The sequence below is a fragment of the Pteronotus mesoamericanus genome, unplaced genomic scaffold, assembly GCF_021234165.1.
Source record: "Pteronotus mesoamericanus isolate MK-2021 breed Mesoamerican mustached bat unplaced genomic scaffold, CSHL_Meso_final contig_752, whole genome shotgun sequence".
In the NCBI taxonomy this organism is placed as follows: Eukaryota; Metazoa; Chordata; class Mammalia; order Chiroptera; family Mormoopidae; genus Pteronotus; species Pteronotus mesoamericanus.
The window spans coordinates 1,124,165-1,151,164 of NW_026555251.1; the positions used below are offsets into that span (position 1 = coordinate 1,124,165).

At 43.3% G+C, this 27,000-nt stretch overlaps 1 protein-coding gene across 1 annotated transcript; it reads left to right on the forward strand.

Moving 5' to 3' along the window:
* Positions 1-663: 663 nt before the first annotated feature.
* TRIM58 (tripartite motif containing 58) lies at positions 664-26,596 on the forward strand. The gene is made up of 6 exons (XM_054584076.1): positions 664-1,083; positions 3,423-3,518; positions 19,103-19,333; positions 21,939-21,961; positions 22,052-22,152; positions 25,690-26,596. Exons 1-6 carry the CDS (start codon positions 664-666, stop codon positions 26,277-26,279), a joined length of 1,461 nt encoding a protein of 486 aa, XP_054440051.1. The 3' UTR covers positions 26,280-26,596.
* Positions 26,597-27,000: the final 404 nt, after the last annotated feature.

The window sequence follows — 27,000 nt, forward strand, 5'->3', positions numbered from 1 at the left end:
AATCATTTTTTTAAAAAAAATCATGAGCCAATTAACAGGAGGTAGACAGATTAAGGTTTGAAAAAAAAATACGTTAAAAAAAAATCATACGTGTGAGGATGAGGAGGCCATGAACACAGTGGAGGAAGGAGCTCAGCCCATTTTCAGATTTACTGGTGGTGAAAACAGGAGCAGAGTGAGGCGCACAGTGAAGGGCTCCAGTTAGAAACGTCCAGTTGCCTGGAGACCCGAGGGTGGTTAATTTACGCTGGTGGCCCAGGGCCCGTGCGTTGTCGCTTTTCACGGCGAGTGGCTGCTCCGGCCTCCTGACACCAAGCCTGCGGATAAAAACCCTGCTCGTGGGCGCTCTTCTTCAGGCACGGCCCCTCCCGGGCGAGCGGACGGTCCGAGCTGATAGCGCAGGCGGCGGGCGGCAGGCGGCAGGGCCCCTCCCGGGCGAGCGGACGGTCCGAGCTGATAGCGCGGGCGGCGGGCGGCGGGCGCCAGGGCCCCTCCCGGGCGAGCGGACGGTCCGAGCTGATAGCGCGGGCGGCGGGCGGCGGGCGCCAGGGCCCCTCCCGGGCGAGCCGGCGGGTCTGAGATGATAGCGCGGGCGGCGGGCGGCAGGCTCCTCCCGGGCGAGAGGACCGGAGGGAGGTAGCACCGACCTCGGAGGCCGGCGGCATGGCCGCGGGGTCGCCCGGGCAGCGGCTGCGCGAGGAGGCGCGGTGCCCCGTGTGCCTGGACTTCCTGCAGGACCCGGTCAGCGTGGACTGCGGCCACAGCTTCTGCCTGCGCTGCATCTCCGAGTTCTGCGACAGGTCGGACAGCGAGCAGGGAGGCCTCTTCGCCTGCCCGCAGTGCCGCGGCCCCTTCACGCGGGAGGGCTTCCGGCCCAACCGGCAGCTGGCCAGCCTGGTGGACGGCGTGCGGCGGCTGGGGCTGGGCGCGGGGCCCTCGCGTGCGCAGTGCGCGCGGCACGGCCAGGAGCTCAGCCGCTTCTGCGAGGAAGACCAGGCGGCGCTGTGCTGGGCGTGTGACTCCGGCCCTGAGCACAGGGGCCACCGCACGGCGCCGCTGCAGGAGGCCGCCCAGCGCCACCAGGTGAGCTGTGCTCGCGGACGCACTGGCGGGCCGACTGGCTTGGAAGAGCCCTCCGACCGCAGCAGGCCCAGAGTAGGTGCCTGTGACCTCCCGGAGACCCGGTCCGGTGCCACCTCCTGATTACAAGGACTTCGCGCCTGCCCCCGCGCCCTCCTCCCGTCCCCCACCTTCCTCCCACCCTGTGTGCCTCTGACACTCGGCTGGGCGGGCTCCCCGCGCCCTGTCTCCCGTGCAGTCCTCGCTCCCCAACTACTGCGGCACCCCGAGCATTCGCCCTCGGAGCCGCCCCTCCCACAGCGCACTCTGCTGGTAGTGGAGTGTCCCTGTCTTTGCTCCAGGGTAACCCCATGTGGGACCCCTGTTAAGGAGCCCAGACGCACATTTCTTGCAGGGGTGTCCAGCCTTTTGGTGTCTGTGGCCCACAATGGAAGACGAAGAGTTGTCCTGGGCCACACATTAAATACACAAACACTAACGGAAACTGATGAGCAAAAAAAAAAAAAGAAAAAAGAAAAAAAAAGAAAAGAAAAGAAAAAAGAAAGGTTTTAAGTAGCAATTTTGTGTTGGGCCGAATTCATAACCATCGTGTGCCACATGCAGGCCAAGGGTTGGTCGCCCCTGCGAGGGTCCCTCCCTCCCTCCCAGGTAGCCTTCCCACCAGGTCAGGTACTTCTAGTCTCCTTTTCCCAGGCTGATCGTATGGGCCCCACAGCTAGAGCCCTGGCGTCAGGGCTGCATGCTTGGTTACAGGTGTGCAGCTTTTTGGCAAACGGATTTTAACCACGACGATTGGCATAGTGCCTTCCTTTTGCATAGTGTTGCTCTCTACCTTTATTACTGCTGTTACCAAAACAACCGTAGGGTCTGAGCATTAGTTAAGAATAGCCCCTGAGCAGGAAGATTCCTGAAGTAGGAATCTGGGAGCTAGGGGCAGGGGGCAGGTCTTTGCTCAACTCATATTTAAGCACTCAGGATGTGAGCACTTCAATGAAGAGGTGCCTCCTAGGGATATTTGGCCCCGGAAAGGGACATCTGTGGCACTCTGTAAATAGAATCCTCTCTCCTGGTGCTCTTCAAAAGCTCTTAGACATACTCTGCACACATTGAAATTCGTGACATCTGCAACAGCTACCAACACAAAGAAGGTTAAAGGCTTGTTTAATATACTGACATCTTTTCCTGAAATATCATCATAATGAAGTAAACATTAGTAAAGGCTGGTGGCCCACTGGGGACCAGATTCGCAACCCAGGCCTGCGCCCTGACTGGGAATCCAATGGGTGACCCTTTGGTTCACAGGCCCGTGCTCAATCCACCAAGTTATACCAGTCAGGGCCTACATTCTGTATTTCTTTTTCATTGAATAAATACTAACTTACATGGTTTCTTGTCACCTATTAATACTAAGCACTTTTCTGATTATAAAGTAGTAAATAATTTTCAGAAGTTTACATATGCAGATGTAGGAATAACATCATTTCTCACTCAGACACTGGTAGGTGAGGTTTTATGCCTTGAGCGTTTCCACTGACCTCTGCCTAGTTTATATATATTCCTTGAAGCACACTTTTTCCAAAATTGGTATGATGTTACATAAAATATACTTACTTTGGTTGACTTTAAAATTGAGAGCATTTCTTGTTATTAAACACCTTATTCTTGTTATTAAGCACCTTATTTTAATTTCATCCTGTTAGTGTAAAATATATTTTTCTTATTCCCTACTTTTTAAAAATTCTTGGATTATTATTAACTCTTCTATTGTATCTTTTCCTGTAACTTTTTAATTGTATTTTTTCAGTGTGGTCTCTGCCCCTCCCCCGCAATCCCCGCACCGCTGTCCGCGTCCCTGTCCCTGAGCCTTTTCCTTTTTGGCTCAGCCCCGCCTCCCCTCCCCCTCCCCTCCGGGGCTCTCAGCCTGCTCTCCATCTCTGAGTCTGTCTCTGTTTTGCTTCTCAGTTCAGTTTGTTCATTAGATTTCACATACGAGTGAGATCATATGGTGTTTGTCTTTCTCTGGCTGTCTTACTTCACTTAGCATAATGCTCTCCAGGTCCATCTGTGCTGTTGTAAAGGATCAAATTTTCTTAACATTTTGGTTAGTTACGGGTTTGCTGTTTTAAATAATGCCACAAGGAACATACTTTTACTAAATCTTTGGTTATGCCTGGCATTAACATTTAAAGTGCAGTTATGTTCAACTCAGTTGTAATGAGGCTGGGCACCTGTGGGCGCTCACGGGGCGGTTCTGGGTGATTGATGTGGTGCCTGACATACCCGGAAGTGACAGGTAGTGTGTTAGGGTGTCTGTAATGGTCTCGGTGTATCTTCCCAAACAGGCAAATCTCCAGGCGGCCCTGGAGCTCGTAAGGAAAGAGATGGAGGAGGCCTTGACACAGGAGGCCAGCGTTGGGAAGAAAACCATCATTTGGAAGGTACGGGAATACTGTTACTGCGGAGGGCTTGCCTGTCTGAAGGATCCACATTTGGGCCCCTGCATCGTTTTCCCCTGCTCCAACACTTTTGTTACATCTGTGTCCTTCTTAGCTGTACCCCAAACTGAGTCACAAGCAGCTTGGCTGACCTGGCTCTCACCGAAACGCACTGCCTCATCCCGGAGCCTCGGGCAGTCTCGTACTGCCTCTCCGAGCGTGAAGACCAGACTTTCTGGGTAGATGAGTACTAAACATTTCTTAGCATTGACATAGGTGAAGCAGAGCCAGACGTGATCCCTTGCACGGAGAGGAGAATCGTCGGGACATTCAGCCTCTTTACCACATACATAGTCTCTCTTCCATACATCAGTGGCCTGTTGTTTCTTTTGGTCACTTCTGCATGAGCACGGACACACACACACACACACACACACACACAGAGAATGGCTCTTAGATGGGTGGTTTTGCTTTCCAAGGTGAATTTTACAATACCAGTAGATATTTTTTGTTGTCACAACTGGGTTCTGGGGAGTGTTCCTGGCATCTAATTGATAAAGGCCAGGAATGCTGCTAAGCACCCTACCAATGCACAGGACAGCCCCCAAAACTCACAACAAGGAATAATCTAGGTATATATCAAATAAGGTCTATTTAAATTGAGAAACTATATATACAAACTATATGTGAAATGTATACCATATAGAAAATTTATAGAATGTTACTTTTTTTATAGGGTTAGAGATAGGTTTTGAGTCAAGGTTAGGGTTAGGGTTAGACTCAGCTTTGAGGTCAGAGTTTGGGTGTAAATTAAAGTTAAGATTAGGGTTAGGGTAAAGGCCAGGGTTAAGGTTAATTTTAGGGTAAGGGTTAGGTTTTGAGTTAGTGTTAGGTGTAGAGTTGGGGTTATGATTAGAATTAAAAGTAGGTTTGAGTTTAGGATTAGAGTTAGGTTTAGTATTAGTTTTGAAGTGTAAATTCAGGTTAGTATTAGATTTAGGCTTAGCGTGAGGACTAGTGTTGGGTTAGGATTAGGGTTAGGCTGGCACTAGTGTTAGGGTTAGAGTTAGGATAAAGGTTAGGTTGAGCTCATGAGCAGGGCTGGGCTTAGAGTCTGCTTAGTTTTATAGTTGATGTGTACATTATGGTTATGGATAGAGTTTGGGTGTGGGTTAGGGTTGGGTTTAGTTTTAGATTTGGGATTATGATTAGGGTTAGAGATAGCTTTGAGGTTGGGGTTTAGGTTTAAATTAGGGCTGAGGTTAGGGTTAAGTTCTGAGTTAGGATTAGGTTTACCCTTAGGGTTAGAATGAGCTTTAGATTTACAATTAGTGCTTATTTTATGATTAGACCTAGGGTTAGTGTTAAGGTTAGAGGTAGCTTTGAGGTTGGGGAAATGGTTTAAATTAGGGTTAGGGTTAGTTTTAGAGTTACGTTTAGGTTTAGGATTAAACAAAGTTTAAGTTTAGGAATAGTGTTAGGATTCACTTTCTCTTTAGGGTTGGGGTAAGTTTAGTGGTATAGTTATCTCTTGAGATTAGGGTTTGGGCTAAAATTAGGAATAAATTGAAGGTTAGGGTTTGGTTAAGTGCTAGGATTAGGTTTAAGTTTAAAGTTAGGGTTATGGTTAGGGTTAGGTTTTGAGTAAGGGTTCAATTTATGCTTAAGGTTAGAGTTAGTTTTAGGGTTGGGGTTACACTTATAGTTGATTTAATGATTAGCATTAGGCTTAATAATGTTAGACTTAGCTTTGAAGTTAAAGTTTAGGTTAATTTATTTTTAAAATTTTATGTTTGTTTCAGACGTACGGCATAGTGGTTAGACAATTACATAATTAAGACGTAAACCCTGATAACTTTATTAACCACCTGACACCATACATAGTTATTACAGTATTACTGGCTGTATTCCATATGCTGCACTTTACATCCTGTGAATATTTTGTAACTTCTTGCTCCCTCCAACTTTTTCACCCATCCCTCCTGCTTCAGTTTCTTCACTGTATCTGTATGACTCTTTCTGTTTTGTTTGTATGCTTATTTTTCTCTTTAGATTCCACATATAAGTTAAATCATATGGTATTTGTCTTTCTCTGTCTGACTTTATTTACTTAGCATAATAACAACTAAGTCCATCCATGTTGTTGCACATGGTAATATTTCATTCTTTTTTATAGGTGAGTAGTGTTTCATTGTATATAAGTACCACCTCTTTATCCAACCAGCTGTTGATGTGCCCTTGGGTTGCTTCCATATCTTTGTTATTATAAATAACACTGCAATGAACATAGGTGTGCATACACGTTTTCAAGTTAGTATTTTGGTATTCTTTGGATATATTCCCAGAAGTAGAATTAATGGGTCATAAGGTATTTCCATTTCTAATTTTTTGAGGAATCTTCACAATGTTTTTCATAGTGGCTGCACCAGTTTATACCCCCAGCAGTGCATGAGTGTTCCCTTTAATTCACATCCTCGCCAACACCTGTTGCTTTTTGATCTATTGAAGATAGCTATTCTGATAGCTGTGAGATGACATTGAGCATCTCTTCATCTGTCTTTTGGCCATCTGTATCTCCTTTTTGGAGAATGTCTATTCAGATATTCTGCCCATTTTTAAACTGGATTATTTGTGTTTTTGGTTTTGAGTTGGATGAGTTCACTGTGAATTGGTGAGTATCTGCTTTTATTCAGTAGATTGTCTTTTGGTTTTGATGATGTTTTCCTTTGCTGTGTAAACACTTTCTACTTTGATGTAGTCTCATTTTATTTATTTTTCCTTTTGGTTCCCATGCCCAAGGACATATATCAGAAAATGTATTACTAAGAGCAGTGTGTGAGAGTTTACTGCCCATATTTTCTTCAAGAAATGTTATGGTTTTGGGTCTTACATTTAAGACTTTCATCTATTTTGAGTGTATTCTTGTGTGTGGTGTAATAAGATGGTCTAGTTTCTTTTTTGTAATGTATCTGTCCAGTTTTCCCAACACTATGTATTGAATAGACTGTTTTTGCCCCATTGTATATTCTTGTCTCCTTTGTCATATGTTAATTGATCATATAATGTGGGTTTATTTCTGGGCTCTCTATTCTGTTCCATGGGTCAATGTGTCTGTTTTTATGCCAATATCAAGCTGTTATGATTACAATGGCCTTGCATATGATTCCTCTAACTTTTTTCTTTTTTCTCAAAATTGCTGTGGCTAGTAGGGGCCTTTTGTGGTTCCATATATATTTTAGGATTGTTTGTTCTAGTTCTGTGGAAAATGCCATTGATATTTTGATAGGGATGGCATTGAATCTATAGATTGCCTTGGGTAGTGTAGACATTTTAACGATGTTACTTATTCCTTTTCATGAACACGCTATATACTTTATTTGTATTTCAGTTTTTATAATTTACTGAGTACAGGTATTCTACCTCTTTGGGTAAATATATTCATAGGTATTTTTAATTCAATTGTAAATGAGATTGTTTTTTGAGTTTCTCTTTGTGATAGCTCATTATTGGTGTATAAAAAAGAAACTGATTTTTGAATATTAATTTTATTTTCTGCTACTTTACTGAATTTATTTCTCAGTTCTAATAGATTTTTGTTGGAATCATTAGGGTTCTCAATGTATAGCATTATGTCACCTCAAATAATGACAGTTTTACTTCTCTTCTTTCCAGTTTGGATGTCTTTTATTTATTTTTCTTGTCTGATTGCTTTTGCAAGTATTCCAATACTATGTTCAATGAAAGTGGCAAAAGTAGACAACGTTATCTTGTTCCTGATGTTAAGAGAAACACTTAGCTTTCCCCCATTGAGTATGGTGTTAGCTGTGGATTTGTTATATATGGACTTTATTATGTTGAGGTATGCTGTCTTTATTCCCACTGTGCTAAGATTTTTTTTTCTCATAATTGGTTGCTGGGTTTTGTCTAATGATTTTTCTGCATCTATTGATATGATTATATGATTTTAATTTTTTACTTTGTATGGTGCATCACATTAATTGATTTGTGGATACTCACTCAACATTTCATTCCAGGATTAAGTCCCACTTGACCATGCTGTATGCTCTTCTTTTTCCTTTTTAAATTTTTAAATCATGTTTATTCTACTACAGTTGTCTCAATTTTACCCTTTTACTCCCCTCCACCCATTCCAACCCCACCACCTGCTTCCACAATCAGTTCCCACTCTGTTGTCCATGTCCATGGGTCATTCATACATGTTCTTTGTCTAGTTCTTTCCCCTTGTTTCCACCATTGTCCTCCTTCCCCATCCCCTCTGGTCACTTTCAGTCTGCTCCATGTTTCCGTGCCTGAGGTTATTTTGTTCATTAGTTTATTTTGTTGAATAGAGTCCACTTATAGGTGAGATCATACACTATTTTTCTTTCATCAACTGGCTTATTTCACTTAGCTTAATATTCTCCAGTTCCATCCATGTTATTGCAAAATGTAGGAGTTTCATCTCTCTCTCTCTCCCTCTCTCTCTCTCTCTTTCTTTATTAAATGCAGATAGATTTTATTTTTTTAATGTCAAAGTTAATTATAAAATATTAAAAAATTTAAAACCACTATAAAGCCTCAGCAATTAAACCAACAGGACACCAGCACAGACATAATCAAGTAGACCAATGAAATATAATAAGCATTCTAGAGACAAATGTATATATATCTCTCTAACAATGTAATATATGAGTAAGTTGATATTTCAAATCAATGGGTAAAATAAGGCTTATTCAACAAATAAGGTGCATGGACCACTATTACTTGAAATAAAAAAAAAATAGAGAGCACTATTTCACCCATGATACAAGAAATATTCAGGTGAGTTAAAAATCAATATGCAGAATCTAAGGAGTTTTAGGAGAAAATACAAACTAATATTTTTCTTACCCTGAAGTAAAATATTCAAACCCAGAAGCTATAAAGTAAAATATTGACAATATGACTATAGTAAACATTTAAGACTCTACAGTAATATACATATAAAAAAAGTTAAAGGACAAGTAGTAGAATAGGAAGGTATTTGCAACACATCTAAAGAAGGGTTAATGGGTTTGTTTTTAGGGAAAAAATTCTACAAACCTTTAATCAAAAAATGGATAAAGAATACCAAACAGTCATTTAAAGCTTTTTGAAAGTAAAGAAATAGGCAAGAAATATATAGAAACAGGTTTAGTTTAAACAAATAATAAAGGAACAATTAAAATATCACATCATTGTCACAATCAGATTAATATGTATTAAAAATATTAGTAATATCAAGTATTGGCAACTGTGACAGGAACTGGGTATTCATAGAAACTTTTTCTTCATCTTAAAGCAGTCCTTTTAGCATATTTTGCAATGCTGGTTTGGTGGAGGTGTATTCTTTTAGCCTTCTTTTGTCTGGGAAATTCCTTATTTCACCTTCCATTTTAATTGAGAGCCTTGCTGGGTAGAGCAGTCTTAGTTGCAGGCCTTCGCTCTTCATTCCTTGGAATATTTCTTGCCATCCCCTTCTGGCTTGTAGTATTTCTGTTGAGAAGTCAGCTGTTAGCCATATCGAGGCTTCCTTATATGTTACTACCTCTTTCTCCCTTGCTTACTTTAGGATTCTGTTTGTCTTTGCTATTTGCCATTGTAATGATGATGTGTCTTGGAGTGGGCCTCATTGGGTTCTTCTTAAATGGGACTCTCTGTGCTTCCTGGACTTGTGTGACTTTTTTTCTCTTCCAGTTAGGGAAGTTTTCCATCATGACTTTTTCATACAGGTTCTCTATCCCTTTTTCCTCTTCTTCTCCTTCTGGTATCCGTATTATATGGATATTATGACATTTCAGGTTGTCCTGCATTTCCCTCAATGCCTTTTCATTCTTTTTGAGTCTTTCTCCATTTTCTTGCTCTTTCTGGGAGCTTTTTTTTAACCTTGCTCTCCAGCTCGCTGATTCGATCCTCGGCTTCATCTAGCCTGCTTTTGATTCCTTCTACTGTGTTCTTCAATTCAGAAATTGTATTATTATTTTCCTCTTGCCTCTTATTGATAGTTTCCATGTATTTTTTTCATGCTGATATAGTTTGCAGTAAGTTCTTCATAGTTTCTCTGTAGTTTTTGGTGATTCTCTTTGAGCTCACTGAGCTTCCTCAGAACTGTTGTTTTAACCCAGTATCTGGTAGTTTACTTGTCTCTCTTTCATTTAGTTTTCTTTTTGGGGATTCCTCCTTTCCCTTCCAATGGGGAGGTGCTTTTTTTCCTTCCCATTATTTGTGAGACTCTTCTTTTTCACTTCTGCTTCTTAAATTGTTCTATCTTGACTTCCTGACTTTGTTGTGTGAACTTCTATATTAGGAGACTGCTTTTTTTTTTCTTTCTTTCTGGATCTGCCTCTGATGATGTCAGCTGTTGACCCCGTCTGACCTTATGCAGTCTTTAAGAGACTCTCAGGAATCTACTGTCTGTGTCCGGCTCCTCCAGCTGTTAATCTAGTCACTCTGCCCTCAGCAGTCAGGGTGAAGCTGAGTCCCTTCTGTGGCGGGGGGGGGGGCTATTGTGTCCTCTCACACTGCTGCTACTCAGGAGAGTGGTCTGCCTGAGCAAGAGGGCTGCTGCTGTGTCGGGGAGGAGTCCGCACTGGAATCCCCCTGGCTACTTCTTCAGTTCTCTCACCAAAGCATCAGTCACCAGACTTTCCTCAAGTGTCTCTAGACCACTCCGTGTCCCCTTAAGCCAGTGATCTATTATTTGACTGCTACTCTGTACTCAGGCCTATGCAACACTGGGGCAGGGCCGAGCCTTCTGGGAGCATGGCTATTGTGTCCTTTCACGCTGCTGCTGCTTGGGGGAGTGGTCTGCCTGAGAAAGATGGCAGCTGTGGAATGCGGGGTGAGTCAGCACCTGGGACCCCGCCGGCCACTCTCTCAGTTCTTTCCCCAAAGCCTCCTTCCCCAGTCTCTCCTCAGGCAGCTCCATCTCACATTGCCCCCGCCTCTGCCGGAGCCCAGGGAATGTGGCTTCCAGTACAAATTTTTGCGTTGGCCCTTTAAATGGCTCTTTGGGTCTCCAGCCGCCTGTGTCTGGCAGAGAGCACACTACCGCTTTTCACAGCTGGCTGTTGTCTGTGGGTTTTTTTTTTTTTTTTTTTTTTTACTCTCGTGCTGTAGGCTGGAGATCTCTGTTTATGGTTCAGACCCTGCTCTTCTCAGGGGGATCCCACTGGCCATTTTGATATCCCTCTGGCGCTGCTGCCCGTGGGAGCCCTGCCCACCTTCTCAAGCCTCTACCGCACTCCTTACCAGTTAGGTTGTGCCTAAGCTGATTCCTCTGTCTGACTGAGGATTCAAGGCTCCTCTCTCACTATGTTCAGTTGTTTTCCAGGTGATTTATCCACAATTTAGTTGTAATTCCAGATTGGTCCTGGGAGGAGGTCAGTGTGACTTCCATTCACTCCACCGCCATCTTGAAATCTCTCTCCCCTTCAATTTAAAATGATAGCCTTTCTAGGTAGAGTAGTGATCTTTGCAGGTCCTTACTTTACATCACTTTGAATATTTGGTACCAATTCTATTGGTTTGGAAAGTGTCTCCTTAGAAATCAACTATGAGATCTCCCTTGTATATAACTAACTGCTTTTCTCATGCTGCTTTTAAGATTCTTCATCTTTAACATTAGGCATTTTAATCATGATGTGTCTTGATATGGGCTTTTTTGAGTTTATCTTGTTTGGGACTCTCTGTGCTTCTTTGATGTGTGTATATTTTCTATGCCAGGTTAGGGAGGTTTTCAGTCATTATTTCTTTATGCAGATTCTTAATCTCTTGCCTTCTCTCTTCTCCTAGGTTGCAGAGGCTATGTTTAATGTCCCAGAGGTCCCTCAAACTATCCTCATTTTTAAAACATTACTATTTCTTTTTGATACTCTGAGTAGTTTTCTTTTGCTTCCTTATCTTCTAAGTCACTGATTCAATACTCTGTTTCATCTAATCTGCTGTTGATTCCCTCTAATGTATCCTTTTTCTTAATTTTTTAAGTCCTCACCCAGGGATACATTTTTTATTGCTTCTAGAGAGAGAGGAATGGATATATATGTGTATATATATATATATATATATATAGAGAGAGAGAGAGAGAGAGAGAGAGAGAGAGAGATTTATGTAAGAGAAAAACATTGACAGTTGCCTCCTGTTTTCACCCCAATGGGTGATGAAACCCACTACCCAGGTATGTGCCCTGACTGGGAATTGAACTTACAACCTTTTGGTGTATGGGATGATGCTCCAACCAACTGAGCCACCCAGCCAGGGCCCTCTAATGTATTCTTTTTTAAATTTATATTTTATTGTTTATGCTATTACAGTTGTCCTGCTTTTCCCCTCTTTGTCCCTTTCGACCACCACCCCTTTCTCCCTCAGGCAGTCCCCCCACCATTGTCCATGTCCATAGGTCAAGCATGTATGTTCTTTGGCTACTCTATTCCCTATGCTGTAGTTTACATCCCCGTGACTATTCTGTAACTACCAATTTGTACTTCTTAATCCCTTCACCTTTTCCACCCAACCCCCTCCCATCTGGCAACTATCAAGATGTTCTCTGTATCTATGATTGTGTTTCTCTTCTGCTTGTTTGTTTATTTTGTTTTTTTAGATTCAATTGTTGTTAGATTTGTATTTGTTGCCATTTTATTGTTCATATTTTTGACATTCTTCTTCTTAAAGAAGGCCCTTTAACATTTCATATAATACTGGTTTGGTGATGATGAACTCCTTTAGCTTTTTCTTGTCTCTTTATCTGTCCTTCAATTCTAAATGGTAGCTTTGCTGGATAGAGTAATCTTGGTTGTAGGTCTTGGCTTTTCATCACTTTGAATATTTCTTGCCAATATGGTTTGGCCTGCAAAGTTTCTTTTGAGAAATCAGCTGACAATTATGGGAGCTCTTTTGTAGGTAATTAACTGCTTTTCTCTTGCTCTTTTTAAGGTTCTCTCTTTGTCTGTAACCTTTGGCATTTTGTTTTAGAACTTTTTTATTTTCATTTTTGAAAGTGGGGAAGGGAGGGAGAATGAGAGGGAGAGTAACATCAATGTGTGGTTGCCTTTCATGTGCCCCCTATCAGGGACATGGCCCACAACCCAGGGATGTGCCCTGACTGGGAACTGAACCAGTGACCCTTTGATTTGCAGGCTGGTGCTCAATCCTCATAGCACACCATCCAGGACATGGAATTTTAATTAAGATGTGTCGTGGTGTGGCCCTCTTTGGGTTCATCTTGTTTGAGACTCTCTGTGTTTCCTGGACTTGTATGTCTATTTCCTTCACCAAGTTAGGGAAGTTTTCTGTCACTATTTTTTCAAGTAAGTTTGCAATATCTTGCTCATTCTCTTCTCCTTCCTGCACCCCTGTGATGCGAATATTGGGATGCTGGAAGTTGTCCCAGAAGCTCCTTACACTATCCTCATTTTTTGGACTCTTTTTTTAATTCTTGCTGTTCTGATTGGTTGTTTTTTGCTTCTTTATGTTCCAAATTGCTGATTTGATTCTCAGCTTCATCCACTTTATTATTGATGCCCTGTAAATTGTTCTTTATTTCCATTAGTGTATCCTTCATTTTTGACTGAATCTTTTTTATGCTGTTGAGGTCCTCACTAAGTTCCTTGAGCATTTTTTTAAAAGATTTTATTTGTTTATTTTTAGACAGAGGGGAAGGGAAGGAGAAAGGGAGAGAAACACCAATGTGTGGTTGTCTCTCACACGTTCCTTTCTGGTGACCTGACTAGCAACCCAGGCTGAGCCCTGACTGAACCAGTGACCCTTTGGTTCACAGGTCGGTACCCAATCCACTGATCCACACCAGCCAAGGTCCTTGAGCATTTTTATAACCAGTGTTTTGAACTCTGCATCTAGTAGATTGCTTGTCTCCATTTTGTTTCATTCTTTTTCTGGAGTTTTGTTCTGTTCTTTCATCTGGGCCATGTTTCTTTGTCTCCCCACTTTGGCAGCCTCCCTGTGTTTTTTTCTATGTATTAGAGAGAGCTTCTATGACTCCTTGTCTTGGTAGAGTGGCCTAATGTAGTAGGAGTGTCCTGTAGGGTCCAGTGGCACAGCCTCCCCTATTACCCAAGCTGGGTACTCAAGGTGCATGAACTGTGTGGGCTGTGTACACCTTCCTGTTGTAGTTGAGCGTTGATTGCTGTTGGTCCATCCAGGGTCAGCCACTACCTGTGTTCTATCCAGGGTCACACAGCATAAGGTATAAAGCAATCTGCAGATGGCTGCTGCTTGTGTTGGGCTTGGAGGTGCACATGAAAGGCTAAGCTGTGAACCAACACTGGCTGCTACTAGTGCCAGGCCTGGGGCAACTTAGCAAGAGGCATGGGGCCTGCTGAAGCCAGATGTTGCTTATTTGAGAGAATTTAGAAAAATCTGAAGCAAGGGCCAAGATAAACCATTTGTATGAAAACAGCTTGGGTGGGCCTGAAAGTTGGGTTGAGTATGGCCTCAGGGAATTACCAGGGTGGGGCAAACAGTGTGAGCCAGGTTAATGGAGTCTCAGATATTGTGCCTGCCTGCCAGCTTTGTTGGGGGAAGGCTCAGAAAAGGAACAATGACTCCTGCCAGCACTTCCATCTGGAAGAAAGCTGCCCCGCAGGTCTCACCCTGATGCTGGACAATTCAGTTCCTCCCTGTACATCTCTGATGCCTTTCAGTCTGCTGCCACAGCACTGGAGCTCAGAGGGAGTGAGTCTGAGTAGGTCTGTGTGTGGGCCCTTTAAGAGAAACTGCCTAGAATTTCAGCAGTTTGTGTCTTCTACAACTTCAATCCCCACTGGTTTTTACATCCAGAAGTTATGGGAATTTATCTTCCTGGACCTGGAATCCTGGGCTGGGGGTCCTGGTGTGGGGCTAGGACCCCTTGCTCCTGAGATATCCCTTCCAATTTTTATCTACCACACGTGAGTGTGGGACCCCCCTGTTCCACATCTCTGCTCCTTTTACCAGTCTCAGTGTGGTCTCTTCTTTAATTCTGTAGCTGTAGGACTTCCGTTCAGCTCAATTTCTGGTGGTTCTGAATGATAGTTTTTCTATAGTTTAGTTGTAACTTTTAAAAATTTCTTAGAACATTTACTTTAAGAATAGTAATAATATATGCATACAAGTATAACATTATTATTTATTATTTGACAATGCTTCTCATGTAATGTTAGCAACTCAAATAGACCTAATTACCTTATTTTCCTTTTTTTATAAAGTGAGAGAGAGGAGGAGATCTTTTGGAATGTTTCAGGGATTCTTCTTAAAAATCTCACTTATTTTTAGGTTAAGAAAAGGACTCTAATTTTTGAATTTTGGGAAGTTTGACAAACATATAAAAAATTTAAAAATAATTGGTCAAATAGGATCATAGGTCACTGTAAAACAGTACCTAGTTATCTACTTAATCATTGTGACAATTAGAGACTTCACAGGCAAATACAGAAAGTTAGATAGTTGTAAGCAAAATTTAGCTCTTTTATTTTATTTTTTACATATATTTTTATTTTTAAGTATATTGTGTTGATTATGCTATTAGTTGTCCAATTTTTATCTCCCCTTTACATTTCATATAAGAATGGCTTGGTGGTGATGAACTCCTTTAACTTGACCTTCTCTGGGAAGCACTTTCTCTGCCCTTCCATTCTAAATGATGGCTTTGCTGGAGAGAGCAATCTAGGTTGTAGGTCCTTACCTTTCATGATTTTGAATCTTCTTTCCAGCTCCTTCTTGCCTGTAAAGTTTCTTTTGAGAAATCAACTGATAGTCTTGTGGAAACTCCTTTGTAGGTAATTCTTTTTCCCTTGCTGCTTTCAAGCTTCTCTCCTGATCTTTAATCTTGGATAATTTAATTATGATGTGTCTTGGCGTGTTCCTGTTTGGGTCCAACTTCTTTGGGACTTCTGGTTCTTCTTGTTTTTAAATTGTTGATGTCCTTCTTTTGGTTGTGTGAGGAAGCAAAGTGTACCTACCTATGTCTCCATCTTGGCTGGGTTTAGTTGTAATTTTGATGTGGTTGTGTGATGAAGTGAGTCATGTTTGCCTACACTACCACCTTGACTGAAGTCTCTAATGTATTATGCATTTCAGTTATTGTATTGTTCATTTTTGAGTTGTCCTTTTTTTTTATGGATTCTATGTCCTTTTTTATGCTGTTGAAGTTCTCACTAAGTTTGGGGCACATCCTTATAGCCATTGTTTTAAATTCTGTATCTGGTATATTGCTGGCCTCCATTTCATTTAGTTCTTTTTATGGTGATTTCTCCTGTTCTTTCATTTGAGACATGTTTCTCATTCCCCACGCTTTGGCTGCCTCCATGTGCTTGTTTCGATGTATTAGGTAGATGTGCTACATCTTCCAGCCTTGGCAGGATGACCTTACGCATAAGGCTCAGTAGCACAGTCTCCCCAATCACTTGGGATGGTTACTGCAGAGGTACCCCTTTGTGGTTTGTGTGTGCCCTCCTGTTGTAGTTGAGTCTAGATTACTGTTGGCATATCCACGGTTAGTACTGACCCTCAGACTGACTGACTGGCTGTGAGGATTGGTTATTAACACAGTGTAAAAGCTGCTGTGCAGGGCTGTCCCCACAGAGTGGGATTTTCAGCAGTGGGTTCTGGAGACTGCCAAGATCTCCCTGTGTCCATGCCGCATGGGGAGGTAGCCAGGCGGTGCCTTCTTGCGGCCTGAAGCTGGGCACCAAGTGCTTTGGTTCTGCGGCCTCTAAGAGGGGCTCTGGTCAATGTCGTATTCTGCCGGTGCCAATGTCGTATTGCTGGCCTGTCCGTTAGGGGCTACAAAGCGGTCACTAGTTTGCCTTGTAGCTGCCTAGACTGGGCCTGGGTGAGCCTTGGAGGGGCCAAGCTGCAGCCCAAACCTGGATAGTACCAACAGTGGGCCTTTGCTAGGTCATCAGAAGTCCCAAGGGATCCTGACACCTGCAGCTGCCTGCTTTTTTCCCATAAGGCACAGTTGCTGAAAGAGCCTTGGGCAGGCCTCAGGGCAGTATCTCAGGGAGTTGTCACCGGAGAGCTAATGGAGTTCACCAGGCTGATGCAGAATCAGGTGTGGCTATATTGGGAGAGGGCTCAACAGGGATCCAACCCTTGCCTGAAGCCACACAATTCAGTCTGTCCCTGGATGCCTCTAGTATCCCCTGAGCTTAAGCAGAGTTGTGTGTGCTTTTTTTTAGAAAGATGGCAATGGAGGCCCACACTTGTCACGCTAGAAAGAGCCTTTGGCCATAAGTGAATCAGGTGTGCAGGGTCTCAGGGCACCTTCAGATTCAACGGGCCAATTAGATTCATATTTAGCTGGAGGGGGGAGGGATCAGCATGGAAGAGTTGGTGCCTGTTGGCCACAGAAGACGGGGGCAGCATAGGGACAAGAGTGGCCATCCCTCCAGCCCTTGCACCAAAGCCACGCAATTCAGTCCCTTTTCGCACGTCTTGGCACTCCTTAAGCCACCAGTTCTCCTCCAGGGCCCTGGGGGAATACCAAAACAAGATTTTGTGCACGGGCCCACACAGATAGTATGCCTGGTTTCCAGCTTATATTCCATCTCACCTGGGTGGATGGAATCCTCACTGATTTTCAGTCAGATGTTGTGAGGCTCCTCTTTTTGGTACTGGTACTATGGGGGAACTTGATGTGGGGTTGAGACCCCTTGCTCCTCAGGAGGGACCTCTGCCACTGAAGTATTCCTCCTGATTCCCAACCACTGCGTGTAGGTGTGGAACCAGCCATTTTTGTATTTTATTCTTTGTACCAGTCCTGATGTGCCTTCTTCTGTATATTTTTCGTTACAGGACTTCTAGTCAGCCCGTCTTCAGATGGTTCTCCATGTTAATCACCCTATAATTTGGTTGTAATTTGGGTGTGTTCATGGGAGGAGTGAGCACCATGTCCACCTACTTCATGATCTTGACTGGAACTCGAGAATACTGCTATTCTTTGTCCTTCTGTAAATAACCCTTCTTCTCTCATCATTTTCTTTTCTTTTTTTGGTTCTCTCCTTTTCTTGAAAATGTGGACTTACACTATATTCTCAGACAGATATTTCCATAAGAACCATTTTTGATACATTTTTCTTCTGTAATGTCTTATGTTTTCCATAGCTATATTTTTTATATGCAAAGCCAAACATTTATAGGTAACTTTTGTTCTTGTTAGGCTCATAATCCTGACCTGACCACAGACTTACATAATCAGAAACTCCATATCAAGATCTTGGCCCTGCATTTTAAAAAATCTACACTGCTTGTTCTAAAGTAGAGGTGATGCTGAGATTCCTATTCTAAGCCATGTAAATGTGGGAGGTGGGGGTGGGTGGGGCAGGGGAAAGCGGTGGTGGGAAAGTGGAGACAAATGTATTTGAACAATAAAAAAAATAGGTTAAGTGAAAAAAAACCAAGAGAATGTACCCGTGTGAGCCAAATGCAACAAGCACAGGCTTAGTAAACGAGCTCTAAATTCTAGGAAACCCGCGTCCTGCCTGTGTCTGCGGATGTCATTGCAGCACTGACAGTGACGTGAGAGCAGGCGGCACTGCAGCCAGGCCCCTCCCCCGCACCGCCCCTCAGGCGCCGCGTGCACCTGAGTTAACGGTCCTGCTCCGCGCAGCCCCCAGCGTCTGGAGAAACTACCTGAGTTGTACTTGCAGATCAGATTATGGAATTCAGAGTCTGTTCATTTAAAGAGGTGAGGTTTATATAAATCTAGTCATTTAGAAAGCAGTGGACGGAAGTAGAAATGGGAAGCTGGAGGGAGAACTTGAGTCCTATGGGATTTGAGGAAAACTATTACTAATTTTTAAAGGTAATCGCGTATGCTCTTAATCAAACCAAGGTGTTATCATAGTTAAAAATGGGCCAGGGAATTAAAATTGTGGAGAGACTGGTAGAATTATTGCCTATTACGCTCAGTTTAGCTATAATAATGCTGTATCAAAGTGTGTTCCTTGGGTTTATTCAAAAACAATAGAGGTGAGATTCGAGTTGAGATCAAATTAATTCCCTGAGGTTAAACCCGCAGTGAACTGGGCTGCTTAGCTCCCTCAGGCTCTGCAGGGAGCCCTGGCCCCAGGGCCCCAGTCGCAAGACTGGGAAGGGACATTCGCATCCTCTAAGCTCTGAGCTTTTTCTCGTTCACATGTGCCAACCCCGGGCTCTGCTCTCTCCTCGTGACCCACTGTCCCTGGCAGTGCTCCTTGTAGTGACCCCTCTGATAGTAAGTTTCAACTTCTGAGTTGGTGACTGTGCTCAAGAATTTAGTAGCCATTTAATTCTAATACCCTTACTCCTCTTTTCCCACATTTTAATATGGTGGTGAAACTCGGATATAAAAGTGCATTGTCCCCAAGTCCAAATCCATATCTTTCTTAAACTTTCAGCTTGAAATCTCAGTAAGGCCATGTGTCATGCAGCGGCCTCTGGTTTCTGCATGTTTTTAAAATGAGCCGGTGAGTCCCCAGAGTGGGGGAGCCCAAGCTCACATAGGACATGGCCTTTTCTAGCCTCACCACCCAGGGAGTCAGCAGCAGGTGCTATGCTTCGCCTTGACGATCACACTCACCGTGTCCTTCCAGGAGAAAGTGGAAATGCAGAGGCAGCGCTTCAGGCTTGAGTTTGAGAAGTGCCGTGGCTTCCTGGCGCAGGAGGAGCAGCTGCAGCTGCGGCAGCTGGAGCAGGAGGAGCGCGCGACGCTGCAGAGACTGCGCCACTGCCAGAGACAGCTCGTGCAGCACGGCCAGGCGCTGGGGGAGCTGGCCCAGGAGCTGGACGACCGCTGCGGGCGCCCGGCCGTGGACCTGCTGGAGGTGAGGCCTCCGCACTGCTGCGCTCGCAGCCTCGTGGGAAGGACACCCTCGACCTCAGCGGGAGCATGTCAGTTTCAGGGGATGCTGCAGAATCCTATGAAATAGTTTGCATTGAAGAGAAACACTTACTTTTAAAAATTAAAATGAACTAGATGATTTGCATAAGATTCAACAGAAAATGACAACCTACACTGTGTTGGCTGAAAAGCACTTCTTAAAACCTTACAATCTCTTAATGACTTTAAATATATTGCTGTATTTAGGGATGCCCAATTCAGAAAGGCTCTGGTAACCTGCCTCAGGCAAGAGCCAAGCATGTAAATAAATTTTAAGTTGTCTGGGTTGGAATTTTAACTTTAAAATTTAAGGCAAAAGCCAAACTGCAAGCCTGCCCCAGGCACAGCAGCAACTACGCGGGTGCCGTGCAGTTTGCGCACATTCTGTGTGGGATTATAGAATAGACAAGTACTGGAGAAAGGAAACACTCATTCTAATCTCCCATAAAGACATTAATCCCGTGAGCCGGGAAAGCCCTCACTGTGACTGAACCACTGTAATAGAAAGTTCCTGGCACACTTTATGCTATCTCATCCCCACTGACTTATGCAGAGGTTTTTATTTATTTTTTAAAAATATTTTATTTATTTATTTTTAGACAGAAGGGAAGGGAGGGAGAAAGGGGAAGAGAAACATCAATGTGTGGTTGCCTCTCATGCACCCCCTACTGGGAACCTGGCCTGTAACACCAGGCATGTGCCCTGACTGGGAATCGAACCGGTGACCTGTTGGTTCTCAGGCTGGTGCTCAATCCACAGAGCCATGCCAGCCTTGGCTATGCAGAAGTTTTTAAACTACATGATTCATATCCTCATACAAGAATGGTGATTAAGCACAGTGGGAGTCATCAGATGAAGAATTTACAAAACACTCATATTTAATTTTTCCCATTTTGTCTTCAAAATATCTATAGATAACTAAAAAATTATTATTGTTGGCTTGGTTGGTATCAGTGGATTGAGTGAACCAACGCGTCTCCGGTTCAATTCTCAGTCATGGCACAGGACTGGGTTGGGGGCCAGGTCCTCAGTAGGGGGTGCATAAGAGGCAACCACACATTGATGTTTCTCTCCCTCTCTTTCTCCCCGCTCCCTCTATTTAAAAATAAGTAAATAAATAAAATAATAAAAATTATTACTGTTATCATTATTATTGCTATACCTATTTCCTTGTGAGCAAACTAAAGGTCAGAAAGAATTTTTTTAAAAAATTCATACAGTAGGTACACACACAAGAGCTTCAGCATTTTTAACAACATTCATTTTCTTCTAAAGACACAACTTACTTAAAATGAGCGTTCATTAGCACCATATAAATGTTAAAGTTGATTGATGGTACAAATCTTAGGGAAGACTTACTCAGATAATTTATTTTTCTTTTCATCCTCACCTTTCCCTTTCTTCCTGGGTACCAATAAGTTGTACTTTTACATCCAATGACCGTGAACAAGGCCTGCCATAAAAAGTAAAATTAATCACTTCTGTACTTTATAAAAATTAATTTTCAAAAAGATTTTATTTATTTATTTTTTAGAGAGAGGGGAAGGGAAGGAGAAACGGAGAGAAACATAAATGTGTGGTTGCTTCTCACACAACCCTTACTGGGGACCTGGCCTGCAACCCAGGCCTGTGCCCCAACTGGGAATTGAACCGGTGACCCTTTGGTTTGCAGGCCAGCACTCAATCCAGTGAGCCACACCTGCCAGGGCTATGAAAATTAATTTGATAGGTGAACTTTTTTAGAGGGACTGGAGAAATGTAATTCAGTTGATTTATTTAATAATCTACTTTGAGATAAAATGGCACCAGATATTAATGACTTCTGCTTTTACCCATTTAGGAACCTGCTCGCATGTGAGTCTATAGATAGGGTGTGTTGGTTTCAAAAACTGAGGAATTTGTTTTTTTTCTTAAACAGAGATATTGAGAGTAACATTTTATGTCTATACCTTTCACTGTGTCTAAAACACATTCTGCAGATATTTAAGATCTATTTTTACCCCAATTCTACATATATTTGTTGTAGAATGTAACACTTTATTAAAATATCCAAATGTCAGAATTATCAATTTGGAAAACAGTTAAATTGGTAGATATTATAAGAATTAACCTAGCCCTGGCTGGTTTGCCTCAGTGGATTGAGTACTGGACTGTGAAGCAAGGGGTCACCAGTTGGATTCCCAGTCAGGGCACAGGCCTGGGTTGTGGGGGGTGCAGAAGAGGCAATCACACATTGGAGTTTCTCTCCCTCTCTCCCTCCCCCCTCTCTAAAAATAAAAAACAATTAATAAAAAAAAGAATTAACCTAAGCTTTCTGTAGTCTGATTCTATTTCCATAGAGGCAAACTGATGCTATTATTTTAAATTTATGAGAAAGTTTAACAACAACCTATGTTTTGGTTTTCATTCAGAGAGATTCATGTCTCTTATACTTTAATAGTTTAGTGATTTTCAATAATTTCTTACCTTGCTCATGGCTAATTCCCATCCTGTCAAAAGAAATTTTGACATCGAACTCACACATGCTTGTGTTTCTCTTTTACTTCCAGGGGGTGAGAGGAGCCTTGAGCCGGTATGTGTACTTTCTGAAGCAGAGGATGGGTTGGGAGAGGCCACGGAGGTTGGTGGATGTTGAGGAATGTGGGTTGTGTGCTCTTCTCAGAAGTAAGAGTGTTACACGGCCAGAACCGGAGACCATCCCCTTGGAGCTGAAAACAATGTGTCGCATCCCTGGGATGAGAGATATGTTGAGAAAGTTCCAAGGTAGGTTGCATCTTAGGGCTTGGGGGATGTGGTGTCTGGGGTCTGACTGCTTCTACGCCACTCAGGTATAAGCAGAACCTGAAGTTTAGTGACTAAAGTCAGCCAAGTTTTTTTCTGAGGTTGCTTTATTGGTTTATTTCTGGATAGAGGACGGTTTGGTTTCATCTCTCTCACTCTGGGGCGCGTGCAGACAGCCCCCGTCCTTGCGCTGCGGGCAGCCATGTGGGAGGGCGAGGCCAAGGGGAGCGAGGCCCTGCCCCTGAAGCCGTCCCCAGCCCGGTGCGGTGCCCGTGGTTCCCGGGCCCGCGCGACGGTGCCGGCCGATCAGGGGAGGGGAGAAAGCGCTGTGCCCAGAGGGAAGGGGGCGGGGGTGGTGTGAGCGGCCCTGATGCCGTAGGCACGGCATGTGGCTGCAACAGTGGGCACAGGGGCTGCGACAGGAGTCACAGTCGTTCCAATAAATATGCATTTTTTGTTTATAAAATGATAAAACAGTATTATTTGAAGGATCAAATTAAACATTTGAAAAGAGGATAAATAGCATCAGTATAAACACATTGCAGAGTATCAAATGTTAAGTGTGGTTTATTTTGTTACCTGACAATTTGATGAGTTGCCTAAATTAGAGAGTTCATAAAACCAAAAATAATTCAATTATTATGTGGGAATAATTATGGTGTCCTAAATTAATTGCTTTTGTCTGATTATGTTTTGTTTTGTTTTGTTTTTATCCTCACCTGAGGACATGCCTATTTATTTTGGAGAGAGGGAAGGGAGGGAGAGAAACATCAGTCTGCTCTCGCGCGCCCCCAGCCAGGTCGGGACCCACAGCTCAGGCCTGAGTCCCGACCGTGAACCCACGGCCCCTTGGTTCACAGAAGACGCTCCAACCAACTGAGCGACACTGGTCAGGACTGATTATGTTGTTCTTTAAAACAGCCCAGATTCAGTTTTTTTATTTCTTTTTTAATCTAACTTATACCAAGTGATGGAAACTACATTATGACTATATAGTGGTTTCAGTACTTAGCAGGAAACAGCTTGTCCCATCGTGAGAAAACCCATCATTAGTAGTCTTGTTCAATGATTTAACCCATGTTCTGATAGGCAGATTCATATATAACAACTGCGTAAATTCTTGCAACCATTACACTCTCAGAATCCATGTCCTCATATTCCCAATGACATTTACAGAATTAATCAATTAATAAATTCAACAAATATGCAGTATTTAAAAGTATTATGCCAGCTACTATTCTAAGTGTTGGAGGGATAGCGCAGCAAACACCAGATCTGGAGGAGGGCCTCCTGGAGAAGGACCTGTGAGGAGACCCCTGCTGTGGGGGCGGGTCAGGAGTAGGGCAGTGAGTGGCGGGGTAGCAGGGTCGGGTCCATGCTGTGGGGCTCACTCTGCGTGCTTTACTCAGAGTCAGTTAGAGGGGACAAGGCATGCAGGGGGAAGAGCAGTTAGGACCTTTGCAAACTTCAGTCAGAGTTGATTGTGGATGGGTCCTGGGGGTGCTGAGAAACAGACAGGATCTTGGCACATTTTGAAGGCAGAGCTGGGAAATGTGCTGCTCGATTAGGCATGAGATGTCAGAGAAGGAGGAGACTTATGAGTAGTTTCCAGATTCAGTTCTCCAAAATTGACATAATGAAGTTGCAATTCCCATCAACAGTGTTGCTGCAGGTTAGACAGAAGGAGGGAAGCTGGGTTTTGGACACATAGGTGTTGTGAAGGACATTGAACATCCTAATGTGGGTGTCAGGTTGTCAGATGAATTTACAAAGATGGAGTTCCAAGAGAAAGGTCTAGGCTACAGCTATGCATTTGGAATCAGTAAGAGAATGATTGGAAGTCAATTAAAGCACTGAGCCAGCTTGCTGGAGCACACGGGAGCGAGCTGAGAGAGAAGACGCCCCAGCCCTGAGACGTCGGCTTTTCCAGTGGCGGTGGAGGAGAAGGGGAGAAAGCCGCGGAGGAGGCTGAGAGGGCATGTCAGGAGAGAGGGAGGCAAAGCGTGATGCCCGTCGTTCGGCAAAGAGAAGGGAGGTTCTCCAGGACAAAGTGCTTCTCAGCAGTGCTGAATGTCACAGAAAAGCCACGTAAGATGTCCATCTCGTCACTGTTCTGGAAGTCATTGGGAAGGCGGAGACGAGCAGCCCAGCTAGGGGGTAGCTCTATCATGGTGAGCAGCTGAGTTTATGAGAGGAGTTGGAGGCAGACTGTTTTAAAAACTAGTGCATAGATTTCTTTTCTTGTAAGTGGAACAAAGAAGGCTGCTGGAGCAGGACTGACGTGTAAGATATCACATGTTAAATAGGATTAACGACCCCACAGAGACTCATGTTCAAGCCCTGCTATCTCCAGTTCCTAGAGTTTGGGAAAATCACACGAAGCCCTTGCCTCTCCCTCTTGTCATCCATAATGTGGGGGTGATAATGACCACCTTGAGGTGGTTTCATGTGTGAGTATAGGTGGTGTGCTACCTGCAGGACTCACTCAGGCATGAATATTAACAAAACATTGTGAGACATGATTTAGAGACAAGTAAGAATAGCAATTGCAATGGTAATATTTGTTACTGTGATATTAAAAATGAAACTATATTAATTAAATTTACTATTTTTGATCATTTTTAAAGAGAAAGCACTGAATATTTTACATTCTTCCTTCTTTACCCAGGAGATTCCATGTGTACATTTACTTATTAATTATGTGCACAAGGAAAATTTCACATCAACCTCACTGCGATTTCCAAGTATCAGTTTCTGTGTCCTATTGCTGCCTAACAAATTGCCACAGACTTAGCTGCTTAAAACCACACCCATTTATTAGTTCAAGTTTCTGCCAATAAGACTTCCAGGTGGGGTCAACTGGCTTTTCTGCTTGGGGTTTCACAAGATCAAAATCAAGTTGTTGGCCACACTAGACTTCTGTGGAAGGTGTGGGGGAAGAATCACTTCCCAGCTTACCTCACTTGGTAGCGTAGGGCGCTTCTGGGCAGCTGTAGGGCTGCCGTCCCCAGTTTCTTGGGAGGTCACTTGCCTTTCTCTCATGAGATTTCCCCTCCATCTTTAAAACCAGTGATGACAAATCAAATTTAAATATCTCTGACCTCCCTTCTGCCACCAGCCCAATAAACAGAGAAGGCTTTCTGATTTCAAAAAACAAAACAAAACAAAACAAAACTGATGTGACTGTATTAGACCCACCCAGATAATCTCTGTCTTGTCATTGAGTATAACAATCATGAAAGTACCACCAGGGTCTGAGGTCATGGGTTCTGTCTCAGAATTCTGCCTGTTATAATAACACAACTTTGAAAATGGTGGATTTTATATATGAAATTTTCTGTTAGTTTTTGAAAGAAAGAAAAATATACCCTAAATGGTTTTAAAATTTTATTTTAAATGCAAAAAGATACTGCTTAGAGCCTTGAGGGGTGGTGTGACCATTCTCCTTAGCATCATGGCTCCTAAGTGTTTACCAGCCTTTTCCATTCTTTTCCATGTCCCACAAAATCCGTCCTGCAGTTGATGTGAAGCTGGACCCCGCCACAGCACATCCTAGCCTCCTCTTGACCGCTGACCTGCGCAGTGTGCAGGATGGGGAACTGTGGAGGGATGTCCCCAACAACCCTGAGCGATTTGACACGTGGCCCTGTGTCCTGGGTTTGCAGAACTTTTCATCAGGAAGGCATTACTGGGAAGTCCTGGTGGGAGAAAAAGCAGAGTGGGGTTTAGGAGTCTGTCAGGACACAGTGCTAAGAAAGGGGGAAACCACACCGTCTCCTGAGAATGGAGTCTGGGCCATGTGGCTGCTGAAAGGCAACGAGTACATGGTCCTCGCCTCCCCTTCTGTGCCTCTTGTCCACCTAGAACGGCCTCGTCGCATTGGGATTTTCTTGGACCATGAAGCAGGTGAAATCTCCTTTTATAACATCACGAATGGGTCTTACATCTACACATTCAGCCAACTGTTCACTGGTGTTCTCCGACCTTACTTTTTCATCTGTGACACAACTCCTCTTGCCCTGCCACCCATTACAGAGGTAGAGTCAGGACCCTGTGCCTCCAGCAGTCATCTCGACCCTGCTCCTAACTCCGTAGATAACCATTCCTAAAATCCTGTCATGAGACGCCCTCTAAGCACAGCAGTTTCCTGGAGTGGAGTGGAGGATATACAAATATCCCCATTGAGGGCAGCACTTTAGTCATTGTTGCTGTGGGTATTTTCCCATAGGGACAAAGAAAAAATGAAATGTTTGCATTTGGAGGAGCATTACGAAATATATAATCCTGGAAATGGAACGTCCTCATCATCCTTTGTCCAGGTGGCCCCACGTGCTTTCCTAATGAGTCTCTTCAAATGAATGGATCTTGTATTAAATGTATCTACACATGCATTATAATTTCTCATTTCTTTCAATATCCTTTTACTCCAAGTCTTCCACACATTAACAATTAGAAATGGCAGTTTTTAAATAGAGTGAGAACTGTCCAATATTCTAGCATCAGATTCAGGACTATGTTTCTTCTCTTCCTCCTCTCTTGTTCCCTCTCTTCCTTTTCTTTGCTTTTGTCTCTTTCTATTCGACTCCCTCTCTTCCTCTTCCTTGCTTCTTACCTTTTTTTTTTTTTTTGCCTGATACTTGTTCTGTTTTACCTTCCACTTCCTTCTAGATTAATTTATTGAGAAGTATTCCTTTATAGACTTACAATTGCTATGACTGTTCAATTACTTTTAAGTTCTCCATTCTGGGACTCAGTCTAATTCCTCTGAGTCTAATATCACTGAAACCCATACCACAGCCCTCTGGGAATGCATTTTTTCCCTTTATTTTT